A 20,443-nucleotide genomic window follows, 5' to 3' on the forward strand; every position below is an offset into this window, starting at 1 on the left:
TTGCCCATTTTCCTTGAATTTAAAAGTATATCAAAACAAGGGTCAAGCATGGTGGCTCACGTCTATAATCCCAGCTACTCAGGAGGCAGAGATGGGGAGGATCACAGTTCACTGCCAACCCAGCAAAATTAATGAGATCCCTATCAATCAGGAAGCTGAGTGTGATAGTGCATGTCTGTAAGTCTACTCTGTAGGAGGCATAGGTAGGAGGGTCACAGTCTGAGATCAACCCCAGGCAAAAACACAAGACCTTACATGAAAAATAACTAAAAGAGAAAAACAATTTGTCTTAACCTATGCCCATGGCTTGTGGGGGTGTGACTCAAGTAGTAGAGTGCTCGCCTACCAAGCACCAGGCCCTGAATTCAAAACCCCAATAGCAGTAGAGGCAGTGTTTCCTGCCTAGCAAGTGTGAGTCCAAGAGTTCAAATCTGAGTACCTCAAAACCCCAGTACTGCCAAAAAAAAATTAAAATTGCTTTGTGTTTCCTCAAAACCATATGACCTGGGAATTACACGCCTATGTATGTATTAAGTCTAGACAACATAAATAACTTTTTTTTTTTTTTAGTAGTACTGGTGTTCGAACTCATGGCATCATGCTTGTGAGGCAGGCACTCTAGCTCTGGAGCCATGCCATCAAGCAGTAAAACACAGGCTTAACATTCATGAGTACCTGGATTCAATCCCCAGATCTCCCCCAACAAAGTTACAAAATAAATAAAATTTAAATAAATTTTTAAAACACTAAATTAAAAAATAAATAAAAACTGAGCAAGAAAAAGCATTTGTGGAATATTCTTGGCTTTATACACACACACACACACACACACACACACACACAAAACTTAATATTAAGGAAAGAAATGAATTTAAAAAATCATAAGTAAAAATGCAGGCAGAGGAAACAAATTTTGAACCTTATCAAATAAATGTTTACAAAATAACTCAAGAAGCCATTAGAGATTTTCTCAATTATATGAAATGTTAACCCCAAAAACCAGAATAAAAATGGAAATTTCCATATTTCAGAACATTTTGTTTCTTTCCGTGGTGTTTAAGTGGATACAGCATTTATCTCTCTCAAGGCTTACCCAGGCAGGATCATTTTAAAACCGCAAGAGGCAAGAACACCCCTTCACAGTTGGGAGGCAAAAACCAGTCCACACCCACCTACTGTGTCCTTGTTTCTAATGCAAAGAGTAAAATACCCTGAGCAAAGTCGGCTGCCACTGACTGCCTCTTAAAGCAGCAGCCCTTGAAAGCCAGTGCTTTACTTCACCCCATAAAGCCGAGGGCTCAAACCATAAAGTCAACAGCCTTACAAAGAAAGAAGTCACATTGACTCTGCTCTGGAAGGTCCATTGGAATAGACTGTTTCCCATGCTGCATAACCCTTCTTAGGTTTTTGAAAAGCAACAGGACTTCTTTTTACCATGTCCAAAATTAGAAAATACATCAAGCTAATTATTTTTTTGGCAATGCCAGGGTTAGAGCCTAGACCTCATGCATGCCAGAACTCTACCACTAAGCTACATCCCCAGTCCCCTATAATTTTCTTAGTATGTCTGTTATAATCAATAAAATTACAAATTAACCTTATTAATATCCACAGAGTTCTTTTGACAAGTTTTTCACTATTGCAAAGGACAGGGTTTCTAAGTATTTCATATATCTTCATTTAATACGTAAATATATATAAAAATAGAATCGTGCAGTTCTCAGACTAGGGAAGGACAGAAGGTTATACTGTCCATGGTGGTCTCCCATCCACCTAGCCTAGGCAAGAGTCTCAGAGGATGACTTTAGACAAGAAGTTTTCAGAAGAGCTCAGCTCTTCTCTGAGCCCTTAAGGGATCAAGGGACATGTGACTCATAAGAGAAGTGAGAGCTACCTGCCCTCAGCTCTACAGCTCCAGGGAAGACCACAGGCCCCGTGTGAATTCCTTCCACTCCACTAGTCAGCTGTCACCACGAAAACATTTGGGATGAGGAGGATCCCTGACTTGGGGGGATGGGAGGAGAATCCTCAACTCACAGGCTCTTGAAATCCATGATGAAAAGCATTTTGAAGGGTTTCATAAGAAAGGGAGAGGAAAAGGGAAAGGAACCCATATGTCAACTTTCACAAATGCCGTGAAATGTCTCATACACTGAGGTAGAAAAAGAAAACGCTGTTATCACAATGAAATCCTCATATTATTAATGTATGATAAATAAAAAATTAAAAGAAAAAGAAAACACGCTGTGAAACCAGATTTGGAGGGAGTGGGGAGGAGCAGTACTGGGTTTTGAACTCAGGGCCTCACACTTGCCACTCCCCAAATTTTTAAAACTCAAATGATCACATCTTCAGGTATGGCTCTCAGAAAATTGTTTCAGCCCCAAAACCACCCACCTCAGCCTCTTTAGCCGCACTTTGGAGGTACCTTTGGATCCGGTTCTAGTGCCCCGGACTCATTTGTTGGTCTTTGTTCTTGCAGTAAAGGGTTACCTTCCAGTTCAACTTTTACCGTGGAAGAAGGGACCATCTACTTAACGGCTGAGCCAAACACCCTGGAAATGCAGGATGATAATACCTCTGTGCTGGACGTCTATTTAGTAAGTCATCTTTTGTTTCTCTCCCTCCTCTCTGGTTAGCAAATGGATTAAGGCCCTGGCTTACGCAAGAACAAATTCTATAAAACCAGGCATGCAAGGTTTTAAAAGAAGTAATGGCACCCTGTCGCTTCTGTAAGAGTTTCTTTTCACAATCTACGTCTCCCCACAATTCATGTAGACCCTTGCCCAAAAGTGTATCCGGGTCAAAACTGTATCACTATGGATAAGCAGGGAACAGATCCCCCAAGATGAAAGCAAAGTGGGACTCCTCCTTGGCGTTCATCCCACAGATAATGCCTTCCCTTGACTCACCTGTGCCCCTTGCATTTGAATTCTCTTTTTATTGCTTATTGCCTTCTTGATAAGTTACTAGGCTACAAGGCACAGAGCTGAGCAGCGGAGACCACAAATTCAGCATGAAAGAATTTTGACTGACCCCCTACTGGGTTGTCACTATCCCCCAGCTGTTTGATGTGAGCAGAACTTCCCTGACCATATGTCTTTATTTGCCAAAAGAGGAAAATATTGCCTTCCCTGCCTGTCTCCCACGGCTGCTTTGAGGCTCACAAGGGATCAGGTATGAGGACCTCCTTCAATGCCTGTCAGATTACCTATGTGTCTTTAATTGGATTGTTAGTGATGCAAGAAAGGTGTCTTGGTGGGTTAATTCTTTTTGATCTAACCTTTTCTGTAGTTCCTGGTCCCCTTCTCCTATTGGCCTCAGTTGCTTTTAAGGTATCTGCTTTAGTTTCTCTGCATTGAGGGCAACAAGTGCTAGCTAATTTTTTAGGTGTCTTACCTATCCTCACCCCTTCCTTGTGTGCTAAAGCTTTTATCATGTGCTCAAAGTCCAATCCCCTTTCTATACAAGAATTTTTAAACCTGTTGAAATCACCATAAGAAGGGGATTAAGGTAGAAAGGAGAAAAATAGAGGGGGTGAGCCAATTCGGGTTATAATACATATATACATGGAAATGTCACAAGGAAAGTCATTTTGTAGCTATCTTAAGCAAGCAAAATGACTTTGTTTCAAAACAGAGAATACTAAGGTAAAATAAGTCCTGTCTGGGGGTTGGCACCAGTGGAAGGGGGGAGGATATAAGGAAAGGGTATAGGAGAGTGAATGTAGTGGAAATAGTATGTACTCATGAAAATGGAAAAATGAGACCTGTTGAAACTACTCCAGGAATGGGGTAGGGGGATAAAGGAGAATGATGGAGGGGGTGAATTCAACTGTGATATATTGTAAGAACTTTTGTAAATGTCATAATGTACCCCAGTCCAATAATATGATAATAAAGAAAATTTAATTAAAAAAACTAAAAATAAAACACCTTAGAAAAGTAAGCTATAGCATGTCACAAAATTCTTACCAGAAGCTTACTTCTCTACCACATTCCCCTCCCCCATATCCAACCAGGAAAATAAGGAAATGGGGGGAAAAAATTAAAGGGTTTTTTTTTTGGTTTGGTTTGTTTTTTTCTTTTTTGCAGTACTGGGGTTTGAACTCGGGGATGACACCTTGAATCACTCCATCATCCCATTTTTGTGATGGGTTTTTCCAAGATAGTGTCTCCAGAACTATCTGCCCAAGCTGGCTTTGAACCGTGATCCTCTTGATAATCTGCCTCCAGAGTTACTAGGATGATAGGCACGAGCCACCAGCACTCAGCTTGAAGTTTTTTTGGTTTTTTGTTTGTTTGGTGTTCCATGTTTTTGGTTTTGCTTTTTGCTTTGTTGTTGTTCCAATAGTAAGTTGGGTTCATGTGGAAATAGACATCAGGAAAGCATTCCAAAAAAGAGGCCACATGAAATCTCCTGTTCATGATCCAAGGGTTCAGACCACTTTCAAAAACCAGATTTACACTAGCCAGGGAACTGTGATAGTCCTTCAGGGACTGTAAAACCACAAGGTGGTTAAATGGCTTTGTTGGTGCCTTTCCTTATCTGTCATCCTGCTGGTAGGAAGATTGTCTTAATCATTTTGCTCTTTCCTCCTTGACATTATCAATTTCATTTATAGTAATACTGCCATTTATTTTGTTTTATTAGTGTCTTGCTTCACTGCTTTCTTATGTGTCTTTAATCCTTTGACATTGAAAAGCTAAGCATTTCAGCAAAGAATAATGCTTGTCTCAGAAGCCACAGGGAAAAGTCACAGAATTAATTGTTGCTGTATTGTGAGCCCTTGAAGACCAGTTAGAAATAAAGACATCAAGGATCACAGATGAGTTTGTAACTGAAAATGACAGTGGGAGTGGCCAACTGGCTGGCATGGTCATCTGGTCAGTCTTCCAGTACAGTTTATTACCATTCAGAAGGAAGGAAGGAAAAGGCAGAGAGCAGGCAAAATCAGCAGTTCAGTTTCTCACCAAGCTTAGGCAAAAACTGATCTATCCTAATTCTTTTTTTTTTTTTAACTAAAAACAGTAAGCCATGAAGCATTTTTTGAGAGTTTCATACACTGTCCTAAACACATTTTATATATAAATATAAATATATTAACTCATTTCATCCTCACAACAATTTGCCCTAAGTTATGCATCCAGGAATCCATAAGAGCTGGATTCAAGCCAGGAGGGACTAAGCAAAAGCCAACAAACACTCTTACTTGTTTAACTCTGCTGTCTAGATTCAAAATCATGCTGACCTTATAAGACACTCATTAGACCCAGAGGGCTGGAGAGTAGCTCCACGGTAGAGTGCTCGCCTAGAATGTGCAAGGCCCTAGTTTGAACCCTAACATGGCCACACTTCAAATCCAGCTCCTTACGCTCTGTTGCCTACCCTTGAACCTGTGGAGCACCTTTCACTGTTACTGACCACTGATGGGAGCCCCACCTCCATCTCTCTGGACACATGCTCCCAATGAAGGTGAGAGATGGATTCAGAAAGGAAGGAGTGTGGGGTTTTCTGTTGCAAAGACTTTTTCATAAATTTCTACTTTTAGGGCTAGGGATGTAGCTCAGTTGTAGAGCACTTGCCAAGCTTTTGTGAGGCCCTGGATTTGATCCTCAGCCCCTCAGGAAAAAAAAAAAAAATTTTTTTGTTTCCTTTCTGGTTACTTTTTTTTTTTTTTTTTTAACATTCTAATATAGCAGTTGTCAAACCTTCTGATCTCAGGACCCCAATACAGTCTTAAAAATAATCAAGGACCCCAAAGAATTAAAGCTGAGAGGACTGGCAGTGTGGCTCAAGTGGTAGAACACCTGCCTAGCAAGCCTCATACTGAGGCTGAGTTCAAACCCCAGTACCATCAAAAAAAATATATATATATATATATTTTTTTTTAAGGCTGAGAAAAAATATTAAATACTTATTCATTTAAAATAGTAAAAATCATATTAATTTAAATTTCACCTTTAATTAATTTTTCACCTTTTTTAATTTTTCAAAACAAAAATAAATTTAGTGAAAAAAGATTATTTTACATTTTTGGAAATCCCTAATCACTGGCTGAAATAGAAGAAGTTGGGTTCTCATATTTATTTCTGCATCTATTTGTGTTTTTACTTTTTCAAACAGAGTGTCATTACATAGCCCAGGCTGCCTCAGTCTCCAAAGGCTGGGATTATAGGTGTGAACCAGCACACCTGCCTTATTTCTGCATGGGTCTTTGCAATAGAAAAATGAAGCCATCATTTTGCTTCTGGAAACTCCATGTTCATACAAGAGAGATTGAGAATAAAAAGGCAGGTAACATGTTGGTGTTAGGAGGAAAAAAGTTTGACTTCATGGCCCACACAGTTTTTTAACTTAGCCTCTTCACCTATTACAAAACCAAATGAGACGTAAATTAGAGAATACACACCTGGAGTCCATGCCTATCTCTGCTTCTCGTTAATCATTGACCTTGAATTCATCAGTGTCTTTGGACCTCAGAGTTCTCATCTCTAAAATGGATTACAGAATCAACTCTGAGACCTCTGCCAGCTCTGAAAGGCTATGGTTCATTCTAAATTACAAAGAGTTGCAGAAGTAACATTTTCCAAAGAAGACACAGTTGTTTCTCCAGATGTTGCTGCTCCATCACTCCCTCTACCATAAACCTGCGCAGTATTTAAATTTAAACTTGAGGGCAATGCATCTAGAATGCTCTGCACCATTAACTTGCAATTCCAGGGTGTGTTTCCATGCTGGAGATTTTTAATTCTTTATTTTGTATGCTTTCCAGATTTGAAAGGATTTAGCTTGTTGTTCACCCCTCAATATTTTCAGTTGCCTCTGCATTATGAGAGTGATAAGAAAGAAAACAGCGTAAGAAAAGAAAGCACTCTTCCTATGCATTTGTCTCTCCTCTCTTCTTGACCTAGTTTCAAAGCTCTGGATCCATCTTAACTTGAAGGGCAGTTGGAGACTTGTGTGGTTCACTGTCCTCACCAAATGTGGTCTGATTTCTCTTGTAATATCTTCCCACTTGAAGACACAGCATTTCTCTATTCATTGTAACTTAATCCCTTACTGCTTTTATATGTACACAATGAATAATGCTGTTTATATCCCCTTAAAATATGCAATTTGAGCCAAAACAATTTATGCACATCAGATAGCATAGGAAATTTTCTTTTAGAGATACACACACACACACACCGTGTGCACTTGAGTTAGGGCAACCTATTCCATTTTTTCCTGTGACTTGACTTGAAATTACAAAGGACAGGTGACCTAAGAAGGCAGCTAACTGTCCATCACCCTTGCTAAGGCATGCAGTTCAGTCTCCACTGCTTTCAAAAGGCTGTCACCTTCACACCAGGCTTTCTGATTCTTTTGCAAATATTCAAATCAAGGGAGGTGTTTTATTAAGATGACTTTATCCAGTGACCACATTCTCCCATTGAATGCCAAGCTGATAACATAAACTATTTAAAGTAATACAGCAGAGACAAGCAGGCTGCACTGATGTGAGATGGGTCATCATAGTCTTCATAACAGAGATCCTACTTTTGGGAATAGTCCCAGATATTCTATGCTGGTCGTCACCATAGCTATCATTTTAGTTCCTAAGGCAGTTTCTTTGACTGAATGCAATTTGGTGTTCATGGGAAGAGGAACCACCAACACAAAGCCATTCCTGCTAAAAAATGAAGTGGGAGAAAGTGTCCTTTTGTGGCTCCCTGGGAATGGGGAGGTAAGTGGGAGAGAATGGGACTGCATTTTCATACTATTTTTCATAGTAGAGAAGTGTGAAAGGTGGCCACCCCAGGACAATGCCTTTCATGCTTCTGTTATGCAGTTCCTAAGTTATGCCCTTGCTCCTTTTATACTTTCCACACCAGCATCCTCTCCGTGACATGTCCTTTCATCTAGATAAGCACCTCTGCTGTCTGAAATGCAAAAATAACAGTGCGGAGAAGGAAAAGGAACAGTTAAACCAGTTCTTAGCCACACCGTACTGGAGATAGTGCTCTGACAGGCAGCTCCTAGACAGCTGGATTATTTAATGTGTTTTTAGGGTGGTTAATAATACTCTTTGATCACAGGAGGAAGAGTGGCAGAGAAGTGAAAATGATTGAATTAACAGCTTATCATTCTATTATGTCTGGGGAAAGCCGGAGCAAAAGAAGAAAAACACATTAAATTAGGTCATGGGGGTCTTAGAAAATTCAGTGGAACTTTTTGGCAAGCGAAACTGTGTTTCTGGATTTGAATCCCTTGGCACTGAGGTTAATGACTTATCCACAAAGACTTGTGTCTCTATCATCACTGCTTCTTCCAGCCACTATTGGCTGTGACAGGTGTTTATCTGTAACAGCAGCAATTCCATTCCTTCTCAGGAAAGGGCTGGACTCTCCACCAACCAAAGATGCTGCTCAGGTGGTTTATGGGATTTAGTGAGAGCAGAATAGGAAGGAGAAAAGACAACGGCACCTTTGGCTTGGAAGGCCTTGAACCAGAATGGTTTTTCTTTTGCACATGACATTGTTGGGAAATGAAGAGCCTTCAGAAGGTGCAAAATAGAACCCTTTATTTCCAGAAATGTGTGGCTCCTAAATTATTGACCAACTAATATTCCTAAGATATGTGAAAGAGCTGAAAAAAAAAGTGGATGTCACTGTCTAAGCCCCATAGTATAACTACAGGTTATTCCTATTTTTGAAATAAAGGTGACATGTGCTTCAGTTTAATGAGGCAACCTGTCAGTCTGGATTAGGAGGGCACCCCTAGGAATTTTGTTTAACAGTCAACATTAATTGCTGTTTAAGGATTAGCTTAGAGAATGGGAGCTAGAGTTCTAGAGGCATGCTGGCTTTTCAGTTAAATTAGGTCCAGTCTTAGTAACTGCATATTGGTTAGTGAGGCTGTGGTAACCAGGTTTTTCTGTTATGTCCTAGTGTGGTGACCTGTGGCCTTGTGGTCCACTTGATTTGCATCTTCTTCAAAGCCAGTTCTGCACTTCTGAGTGCCTGAGTCTCCTATTACACCCAGGCCCTCCTCGGATCACCCTGTCATTTTCCTTTCTTTGCCTCCTAAAACTAGCCTATCTTCCCTTCTTCAATCCCTCTGGACATTCCCTGTGGCTTCTCTTTCTGGGTCCTATTTCTGAACTCTTTTTTTGTCGTAAGAAGCCAGTGGTTATTCAGCTTCTGAGACTCTCCAACTCTTGGAAAAAGAGTGAATGAGGAAAAGCAGTCTGTACTGATGTGAACTTGAGGTGTCTAGGATCTAAGTCTAGGAGCAAATGGTAGGCTTACACCAGATCAGAGCAAATGAGAATTTTAGGGAGAACAAATCTACGTGAGCCCTGTGGACCTGGTAAATAGGACTGTCCTCACTCATGCCATTTGCTCACCTGGGCTCCTAGCTGCAAAGGAAAAATACATGAGGACTGTTGACGTAATAAAAAATAAAGTCTCAGGTGCTGGGCTGAGGGCCTGGCCTCCCCCCAGTTTATCTGTGTTCATCTCTTCAGGCCCCCATAGTTTCCACAACGGGGATGGGTAGTTCTAGAGGCCAGGAGTATGAAATCAAGGTGTACATGGTGTCCCACTCCCTCTGAAGGTTATAGGGAGGACAACTACCTGCCACCTCCAGCCTCTGGTGGCTCCACATGTTCCTTGGCGTTCTGTGACCTGCCTCCCAGCTCATCTGGCCTTCTTCCCTGTGACCTGTGCTCTGTGTGTCTTCTCTTCTTATAAGAACATTGGTCTTTGGATTAGGGCAGGTCGTAATCCGATGTGACCTCAAGCTTAACTAATTACTTCTACAGAGACTCTGTTTTCAAATGAGGTCATGTTTTGAGGTCCCAGTTGGACAAGAATTTCCAGGGGACTCTCTTCAACCCATGACACACCTTACTGAAGGACTGTAAGTTGCCCTTTCACATGCATGCCTCTATCTTCCCATTCATTCCCCTGCTCCCTAAATTGCTGTGAGGCAGAGGAGATGTTTCCAAGTTATTTTGGATTCCTCACAAAAGGTGTCAGGTAGTTGACTATATTAATAGACTGTTGCTTGTTGGGGACATAATGTGTGGTAGAAATAAACTCCCTGGGGACAGACAAGGCATCGGTATGTTTAGAAGCTACACACACACACACACATACACACGCAGGGCTGAGGTTCACTGAGCTTATTCACATAGTCTTTTAGCAATGAACATCCTGTAATTCTATGCAAATGTAGAGGACAGCTGTGTTATGTCACTGTCCCAGTATCCCCTCCTAAGATGGTTGATTGGCAGTTAGAATGAAGTGCACGTTTCCTCTGATCTAGACTAAAGCAACCTTCCTCATGTTGGTACTGGACTAGCAATCAAGAGCCTGCTTTCAGCAAACCCTCTACTGTCACCTACTGGTAGAAAAGCAGCACTGCCCTAGAGGGATAAGAACTATGGTCCTTGAATGAAACCTAATTAAGAGTGTGCAGCTCAGTGGACTGTTTCCACTCTGTGCTCTTCACTGTAGTCTTCCAGCACCATGCGTGCAAGTTCATCAGAGAGCATATTCTTCAGCCATCAAAGACAGCTCACGCTGACAGGCCCAGCATCTACCACCACCTTTCAAGTCAGCCTGGAGACCACGACTACAATGATTCATAAGAGCGAAGGTGCTAATTTCCCCTCAGATCCAGGCAGGCCTCTCTTATCCATCAAGAACAGTTCCACTAGAGTATTGGTGTGGGGAGTGGATTATGAGAAGCCTATGAGAACTTGAGATAAGCACAGCTGTGCTCAGTGATATACAGGCTGAGTTTGGCAAGGCCCCAGCTGCAGAAGAAAGCGAGAATGCAAAATGCAGCACAGCTGCTTTTCCTAAGTTGTTTACATTTAGAGAAGTAGAGAGCAGGTTTCTCTTATTACAATGTCATGCCCCTCCCTAGGACAAGGAGGTTGCTCCACCTCCTTGTTTACCACTGATGGGGGATTGGATTGATAGGCAAGCTGCTTAGAGAATGATGCTTCTGCTGATGGTGATGAATAATAGAGAAAATAATAGAGAAAAGAAGTAACCAGGCTGTTGTACGTCTCCATCCGAGCACCCAGCCACACCTGATCCCAGCTTTCTGCACAGCTGTCTTCTATCATTTGTCCTTCTGCATCTCCAGTCGCCCCCAGTTAGGTCAGTGGAACAAGAGCTCGTGAGAAAGGTCTCGAGATATTGGAAAGGGTTCTTTAGCAGTTTGGAGATTCAACACAGAAAATGCTGCTTCTACTGCTTAGGCAGCGACCTTAACAGTCTCAATAAATACAGGGTAAAAAATGTTTTTTCTTCACTTTCAGTCTTTGACAGGTCCTCACTTATAGTCATGGAACTCCTGGATGATTGTGGCTTTTGAAGTAATCCCAAGGGAAGATAGTATTAAAGTCCGGGCATGATGGTACATGTCTATAATCCCAGCTACTTGGGAGGCAGAGATAGAATGATCTCAGTCGGAGGTCAACCTGGACAAAGTTAGCTTAAAACCCTATCTGAAAAACAAACTGAAAGCAAAAAGTGTGGCTCAAGTAGTAGAGTTCTTGCTGAGCCTGAGTTCAATCCCCAGTACCACAAAAAACAAAACAATAACAAGTGATAAATATGGAGTCTTTAAAACCAAAAAGAATTCCTATTTCATTTTGACATTACTGGGGTTTGAATTCAGGGCCTTGTGCTTATTAGGCAGGCGCTCTACCACTTGAGCCACTCCACCAGCCCTAAAAGGACTTTCTCAATCCCACTCGTGGCTACTGACTCCTGTATTAGTTTGCAGGACTATTACAGTAAAGTACCACTGAGTAGGTGACTTCAAGGTCAAGGTGTCAGCAGCGTGGTTCCTTCTGAGGGCCATGAGAGAAGGATCTGCCCCAGGCTCTCTGCTCGCCTTACAACTTGCCATCTTCTCCGTGTCTGTTCACAGCATGTTCCCTCTGTCCCTATCGTGTCCAAATTCCTCATATATCGCAGGAATTAGGGCCTAACCTATGACCTCATTCAACCTACCTACCTGCATATGGAGCCCACTTCCAAATAAGGTCACACTCTGAGCTATTTCCTGGCAAGTAAAGGGACCTAGTTTAGCCCATAGCGGTTGCTGTGTGTGTTTGTAAAGAACAGTGCTGGGAGGGGAAGACACACACACACACACACACCATCCAAGTGCAAGGGCAGCAGCAGGGGTCAGAGTGGACTATGCAGCCACACAGCAGGCTTGATACATGAGATGATCAGGGATTTGCAATCAGCAGGAGTCACTCAAGTGCCGGAAAGCCGCCTGTACAATTGTCAGCCTGTGTAAATTATTGATGTCCTCAGGCTTCTCTAGGGCCTTTGGAAAACAAGTGAATCAGGCAGGCAACAACTGTGTTAAAATCTTGCTGCTGCATACTCAGTTTTGAAATGAGAGCTGTAATCTTAAATCCATCCCATGAGATGTGGAAGATGAGGGCCAGCTTCTGGGCTGCTGCAAAGGGGTGCTTTGATGGAACACTGCAGGTGGACAAGAGGCCTGAGGCCAGCACCCCAGAATCTGACCAGCATTCTGCTGAATCAGACACACGTGGGCTGTCTTCACCCAAGTTGTGCAGATCCTTCAAGGACAGCAGAAGTCCCTCGTTCTGCACGAAGCCTTCTCTATTGAAGTCCTCAGTCCCTAGTCCTTGGAAAAGAGTAACTGCCTATTCCTGTATCTCCTGTATGAAAGCATTTGATGTCCCCACTCCAGAGGAACAAATACAGAAACCTTAAAACAGGTTATCATGAGCAGGGGATCAGGAACCAGTGTAAAGATCATTGAGTTAGCGTTGAATCAACATGGGACGTAACACATGGGTACAGGAAAGCAATAGTAGGAATCTCTGCATAGCTATCCTTAACTCAACTAGCAAAAATGCTTTGTCTTCCTTATTATGCTTATGTCATTTCTTCAACAAAATCCTGATAAGGGCAGAAGGAGACCTGCCTGGAACTGAGGGAGGGTAGGGGGGAAGGGGAGGGGAGGGGAGCAGGGTGGAGAAATGACCCAAACAGTGTATGCACATGTGAATAAATGAACAAAAAATAAAGAAAAGAAAGGAGAGAGAGAGAAAAAAAAAAGAGTAACTGCACTTGTGGTGTTTATTTAAGCTCAAAGGTAGGAAATATCGACCCGAACTCCTCTAAGTTTCTATGTAAGTCAGCTTTCCATTGCTGTGACAAAATACCTGGGTTAAACAACTTCAAGGGGGGAAAGATTTATTTTGGCTCACAGTTTCAGAAGTTTCAGTCCTTGGTCATTTGGCCCTGTCACTTGGGGCCTGTGGCGAAGCAGAACATCACAGGGAAGCAAAGGAAAACTGATCACTTCCTGATGGAAGCTAAGAGAGAAAGAGTCCCAATATCCCCTCAAAGGTACACCTCCATTGACCTAACTCCCTTCCACCAGGCCTCACCTCCTAGAGGTTCCACCAGCTCCTAACAGCGCCATCAGTCAAGGACCAAGCCTTCAACACATGAGCCTTTGGGGGACATTTAAGACCCAAACCATAGCAGGTTCATTCCAGCTATAAAGTTCCATATCGGTGTGATTTTAGTGCATTCATTCTTCCCTGTCCTGATCTCTGCAGCACTGACCTTTCAGTGTATTCATTGGACCTCCTAAGAATCTTGGATGTCTGCTACTAGTTGTAATACAAAGAGAAACTCCCACTCTATGACCAAGTGATTGTCTTTGTGAAGTAATGCCCAATAGAGGATAGATATAAATAAAATTAAATGTACTAAATATAGATCCTTATTTTAAAAAAAAGAAAAAGCTATAATTCCAGTCCTTGGAAGATGGAAGCAGGAGGATCACAAGTTCCAGGCCAGTCTGGCCTACACAGGAGAACTTGTCTTAGAAAAAAATTTTTTTTATATACTTTAGACTTCCCAACATCCCACAGTAGTAATTTTGTGTTTGAAAATTCAAGAATCTCTGAGAAAACAAATCAGGTGAACCAGAGATGGTAGGGACTCAGAGCCAAGGAGATGGTGGTGAGGTGAGGCATTGCCAAGCTTTGATACAGATTTGGGGTAATGCTGGAGTTATTAGAAGAAATGAGTACAGTGATTCAGGATGAGCTGATGTTCTGTCCTGAGAAATACACCAGCCAAGAGTATCAACAGCAAGAAGTAGCAAAGATACAGAGTAAGACTGGGAAAAGCAGAACTCGGGAATTGCTGATGGAAATGGGCTTGGAATAAAAAAAAAATGAAAAACAGGACTTAGGCTCTGATAACCCAAAGAAAAATTGCTGCTTTCCTCAAAGATATTTTGGCAAAGAATTCCAACTTGAAGCCAAAGTGAGGATGCCCTGGACATCACATTAGGAAAGACCCTGCTTCCATGGCCCCAGGACTGAAGCCTGAAATAGTTATAGTTAAAAGGAGGTTGGGAGCCTGGCCCCGTGGCAGAGCACTTGCCTCACAAGCACAAGGTCCTGGATTCGATCCCCAGCACTGCAAAAATAATAAAATAAATCACTGTTGAGGGTTTGGAGCTGGAGGATGGTGGGCCCTTCATAGGACTGCTTAGTGTTGCTCATCATGGCAATCTGACTGTGTGAAGTCCTGCCTTTCATTTTAGCTCTGCTCCAAGATTCCCTCCCAGCACATCCTGGATCTTAAAATAATCTATTGCTAAGTACATTTTCAAAACAGTAGGTTGAGGTGGGGGAAATGTTGAGGAAAGAGTTGCTAAGTGGAGGTGGCAAGCCAGGGATTAACACCTTGAGAAAGACACTTGTCGCCTCTGATACCCTGCCCATGCCTATTGGGCATGTAAAAGGCCAGCCTTTCTACCTGAGATTCATAAAAGAGAACCATCCAATTAAAAAAACCAAATGGTGAGTTAATAAAAATTACCACTCATGAGAGGTTCACAGGATATGATGAAATACTGATTGCTAAACAGAATTCCCTTTATTTGACAGAAGTTCTTTCTTAATAACTGTCAGTTATTTCAAACTTTTTATTCAAGTTTTTTAGTCTCCTGTTGAAGAGATTGGGTAGTACCATTTCTCTGACCCTGCCCCAACCTTCCTCACTACAATTTGGAGATTCTAGCATATGCTGGGCACTGTACTGGTGTTCGTTGAGGGGATGGTGCAGAGGATTGAACCCAGGACCTCATGTGTGCTAAGCACATGCTTTACCACTGAGCTACATCCCAACTTTAACTCTATATGTATGTTTCTCACTTTATTTTCCCATAGAAAAGTTTTATCTCGCCTCGCTGTGGTGGTCCACACCCATAGTCCCAGCTACTTGGGAGGCTCAGGCAGAGGGGTCACTTGAGCCCAGGAGTTCAGAGTCAGCCTGGACAACATTGTGAGGGGAGAGGAGGGGAGTGGAGGGGGGACAAAATTGTAAGAGAGGAAAGGAGAGGGGAGGGGAGAGGAAAGGAGATTATCCCTCATAACTAGCCTAAAAAGTAGGAGTTACTACTTCCATTTTGTAGATGATACAATGCTCAAAGAAGGTTGGCTAATTTGCATGTCACAATAATTAGGGAATTAATAGATTTGACCCAATCAGTATGTCTCTACAACTGAAAATGGCTCTGATTTTAAGTGGTTATCATTTTAGCTTATATATTTGCTGAACATGTTTTTATGCCCAACCACAGAGATACCATTTGGAAATGACCAAAGCATTCAGAAGTTCAAGACTACATTTGAGTTGCTCCTTCTGGCTTCAGGTCTAAGATACCATAGCACGTCCCCTAAGCGCTGAGCACTGGGAAGGCAGGAATACGTCTTAGTTGGTGTCATGTCCTTAGCACAGTGCTCTGATGTAGTCAGGACTTTATCTCAATAACCCTTCATGTAATCAGCGGGTCACAGGTGCCCCAAAGAAGCATATGTTGTGCTAGCCATTATAGAGGACTCCCAAACTGAGTGCACACACCCTGTTTCTACCTGCATGCTTTCCAGAAGTGAGGTATTGGGAGAAATAGTGAACTTGTGTTCCCACTCTTGGGCAAGAGTTCCAATTCAATACCAAAACTTAGTCTCACTGCTGCTTTCTCTTTTTTTTTTTTTTTTTTTTTGTCCTACAGTAAGTGAAAATGGTGACCACCTAAGCCACATGACGAGGGCTGAGCATCATTGTGGCAGAGGCATTTCTCCAGTCCAGAATCCTAGAAAGGAACTTGGCTGAGCCCCAGTCCTCCAAAGCAAAAGTCTCCTGGACTTAGAAGTTTGCGAGATGTTGGGAGCCTTGGTCCATGGGCCGGTCAGCAGGTGGATTGTGAGGATACCACACTATTCTGTCATTTGCTGTTGCTTGCTGACTGCGCAGAACTGCATGAACTCTGTCGAAACTGCTTTCCATGCCATCACCAGTCACCTTTTCGGACTTGGAAGTGCTATTTTCCTATGGACTCCTGCATCGTTTCATTGTGCATGCACCCAGTGATTACACATAAGCCAATATGGAATCTGCTTATGTATTTTTTTAAATCTACCCAATGCAAAATGATAACGTATAAATTCTTTCTTATTTTTTTGCAAAATTATAATCATAGCCCATGTCATGGAAAGTTTAAATTGTTTTCTTTCAAAGATCAGTGTACTAGGTCTGCCTATACTTTATAGAAAATTAGCTTCTATAAAGATTTTTTCACTGTTTACTAGTGAAATGAGAAAAGCAAAGCTATTTATAAAAGGCCTTATGTCGTGTACATACGTTGTCTTTGAAATATTTGTGATTTAGTTTATTGCTTGTAAAAGAGAAATTATATAATTTATTTAGTAAATACTACTGTAAACTATAGTTTTATTGAAAGAATAAAATATTTTGTTCTCAATTATGGTCATTGATTCCAATGACTTATTGTCATTACTGTTGGGAGGGAGGTGATACAGAGACTCATACATGCTAGATAAATGTTGTATAACTAAATATATTCTCAGTCCATTTTTTTTTTGCAGTACCAAACCTTGAACTCGGAACCTTGTGCTTGCAAGGCAGGTGCTCTACCACTTAAGCCACAGTCTCTAGCGCTTTTTGGTTTATTTATATTTCAAATAGGGTTTTTGTTAGGGTGAGCCTGAACTCCAGTCTTCCTATTTATGTCTTCCATATAGCTGGGATTATAAGCACATACCACCATGCATATTGACTGATATGAAGTCTCACTAAATTTTTGCCTGGGCTTGTCTCAAACCATAATCTCCAATCACCACCTCCCAAGTAGCTGGGAGGTAGCTTTCCAACTCACATTATTTTTAGTAATTAAAAAGAAATAGTACAGGGACTGGCAGCCTGGATCAAGTGGTAGAGTGCCTGCCTTGCAAACACAAGGCCCTGAGTTTAGACCCCAGTACTGCAGAAGGAGGAAGAGGAAGATAATAGAACAAACCTAGACACTCCCCATTTTAGAAGTTCCGGAATCCTAAATAACCTGAAGCTCATGACAGATGGAAGTGGAAAGATAAAACCTGCAGTCCTGAGAAGACTCAGTAGCAGATTCTGCCCAAAAAGCCCATCCCAAATGCCTTGGTGTATTGGTCAGCTTTCACTGTGCTATGCCATGGTAAGAAACAAGCCCAAAAGCAAAATTGTTTTTGCCAACAGTTTTATTTATCATCTGCCTATGTGACCAGATGCATCTCTGCTCCAGGGGTTGCCTTTATTTATGGATCCAGAGCAGCTCCTACCTGGGACGTGACACTTTTTTTAAACCCCATTTCTGCTTCCCCCTCAACAGTTTTTTATAGTTTTCATTGTGCTATTTTCATACATATATGTAATGTGGCTCTCATATTCATCCCCTCATCACCTTCTCCTTTCCCCCCCTCCTCCCACCCATTCTCCCACACACACATGCTACATTTATGGCAGTAGAACAGCAGTGGTGGAAACAAGCAAGGGGAGCCCATAAAGTTTTTATTTCCATGAAATGTGCAGTACTGTTCTGCTCACCTTCCTTTGACCAAAGCAAGTGACATTGACAAGTCTGAAGTCAGAGTTTGAAAGTATACTTCTCTTGTAGGAATGGTCTCAGCAGAGGGGAACAGAGAATAGTTTCATCAAAGTGATTTGTACCACCTGTGAGTGTCCCCAGCAGCAGGGACCTAAGATGCTGGGGGGAAATCGCTAGAAAGAGAAATGATCAGCACTGCAGAAAAGCATTCCTGGTGAGTAAGATGTTCAGAATAAAATACTTCAAGTTAAAGCTGTTACGTGTAAGCAAATATGGTATAAACTTTCATAAGTGGAGCCTGGAGCCATGGTTACTCAGTGTAAGGAACAATTTTACCTGCAGAGTTACTACCGGGAAGCCATCCTGGGCTAAGATGTTGTCTTAGTTCATTTTGTGCTGCTGAAACAGAATACCACAGACTAGGTAATTGTGAGGGACAGAAACCTCTTTCTTACAGTTCTAGAGGCTGGCAAGTCCAAGATCAAGGTCCCCGCATCAGTGGAAAGCTTTGTTACTACATCCTCACTTTCTCGCAGAAGGGCAAGAAGAGAGCCAGCTCCCTCCAGCCTTGTTTATAGCAGTATCAATCCATGCATGAGGACAGAGCCCTCATGACCTAAACACTTCCTAAAAGGCCCCACCCCAACACTGTCACACTGGGGATTAAGTATGCAACACATGAATTCTGGAGAGCACATTTGGATGACAGCAGACATCAACAGAGATTTCTAAAGTAGATGAGCAGCATTCTCTGCCTGTCTTCCTACTATTCGTACATACTAGCAGATGTTCTCCTTTACTACCTGGCTTTTGCCTAGCTGGACTCCCACTCCTCCCAGCTGTAAGTCTACTCATCTCATCTGGGATCCTTAGTCTAGAACACTGATTCCTAGGAAAGTCATAAGTGGATATTAATAAGGCCACAAAATAACATACCCATGTGTAGATGGAGTGTGGGGTTTTTTCCATAATGAGAAAGGCTATATCATCAAATTCACAGTGACCTTGACCCAAGAAATGTTAAGAACTATCGTTTCAAGACCTAACTCAAGTACCATGAATTTTTCTCTGGTTCCTAACCCTCCACCCTATCTTTGGGCAGCCTGAAGTTATCTTACCACCTCAGGAAACCTCAGCCCTTTCTTAATATTGAGGTACTACATATGCTAGAGCTCACTATTAACTGTAGAGCCCAATGAACTTTTACTTCTGTATATACCCATTTAATTAGCACCCATAATAAGATGTAGATCATTTCCAGTTAAACTACAGGCCTCTCTGGGTCTCTTCCCTGTCACTGCCATCTGCAAAGATAACCATTTTTATGGCTTCTATAATCATGAAATTAAAATTTTGCCAATTTTTGAGCTTCATATAAATGACATTATATAGTACTTCTTTATCTGGCTTTTTCTTGTTCAACACTATGTAAAATTCCTTTATTTTGTGTTCAGTAGAAACTCATTCCTTTTTGCTGCTGTGTGGCATTTTGTGTCTTAGTCTATTCCTGCTGCTATAACAAAATACCCAAGACTGCATAATTTATAAAGAACATAAACTTATTTCTCACAGTTCTGGAGGCTACAAGTCCAAGATCAAGGCACTAACAGGTTCAGTTAGTTGAGGCCTACTGTCAGCTTCCAAGATGTTGTCTTGTTAATCCATCTTCCAGAGGGGGTGAATGCTGTGTCCTCACATTGAAGGACAGAGCAAACAGTGATGTGTAGCTAATTCCCTCCAGTCCTTTTGCAAGGCACTAATCCTATTCATGAAGGCAAAGCCCTTGTGGCCTAATCACCTTCTAAAGCCACCCCTTAATACTGTGGCATTGGAATTAGGTTTCAACATATGAATTTGGGGACACACTGAGACCATAGCACTATTTTATCTACTGTATTGATGACATGATTGGTCACATTAAGGGGATTCTGTTCTTAAGGTCAATTGATGGTAGACTTCAACCACAGCTGCAAAATACTTTAGCAGCAACACTGTCTTCTTAGAAAAGTCATCAAGAGCCACCTGACCGGCTCTAGTCTAGAGTGACTGATTTCCAGGCTTCCTCCATGCTTGCCATTCTGGGATCTCCCTTCACCTCCCCCTTAGGCTGAATCTCTTCTGTGTCCCTTAGTGTTCTCTTTCTTGATTTACTACCTAGTTTTGGTAAAGCACAAAGTCAAAGTTAAATATGGTCCAAGATTCTTGTTGTGCTTCTGATCCCCCTGGTGTTTCGATTGATCCTTTATGAGTCCTTCCACTAAATTTCTGTTTGTGTTGCTGGGGATCAAACACAGGGCCTCATGCATGCTAAGCAAGTGTTCTACCACTGAGCACCTAAATTCCTTGTTTCAAGAAAAGCAAATTGCAAGGAGCTGGTGCACCACACCTGTAATCCTAGTTACTCAGGATGCAGAGATCAGGAGGATTGGGGTTCAAAGCCAGCCCCAAGCAATTAGTTTGCAAGACTCTATCTCAAAAG

At 41.9% G+C, this 20,443-nt stretch overlaps 1 protein-coding gene across 8 annotated transcripts in view; it reads left to right on the forward strand.

The window, feature by feature from the left end:
- The window catches only part of Pip5k1b (phosphatidylinositol-4-phosphate 5-kinase type 1 beta), a 273,611-nt gene extending 256,757 nt beyond the window's left edge, over nt 1–16,854 (forward strand). For all 8 annotated transcript variants that reach the window (XM_074051987.1, XM_074051983.1, XM_074051981.1 and 5 more), the window contains 2 exons: nt 2,483–2,600; nt 16,096–16,854. In XM_074051987.1, coding sequence (XP_073908088.1) covers nt 2,483–2,600; nt 16,096–16,098 — 121 coding nt within the window. In that variant the 3' untranslated portion in view covers nt 16,099–16,854. The remainder of the gene's footprint in view (nt 1–2,482; nt 2,601–16,095) is intronic.
- Nucleotides 16,855–20,443: the final 3,589 nt, after the last annotated feature.

The sequence above is a fragment of the Castor canadensis genome, chromosome 13, assembly GCF_047511655.1.
Source record: "Castor canadensis chromosome 13, mCasCan1.hap1v2, whole genome shotgun sequence".
NCBI classification, from domain to species: domain Eukaryota; kingdom Metazoa; phylum Chordata; class Mammalia; order Rodentia; family Castoridae; genus Castor; species Castor canadensis.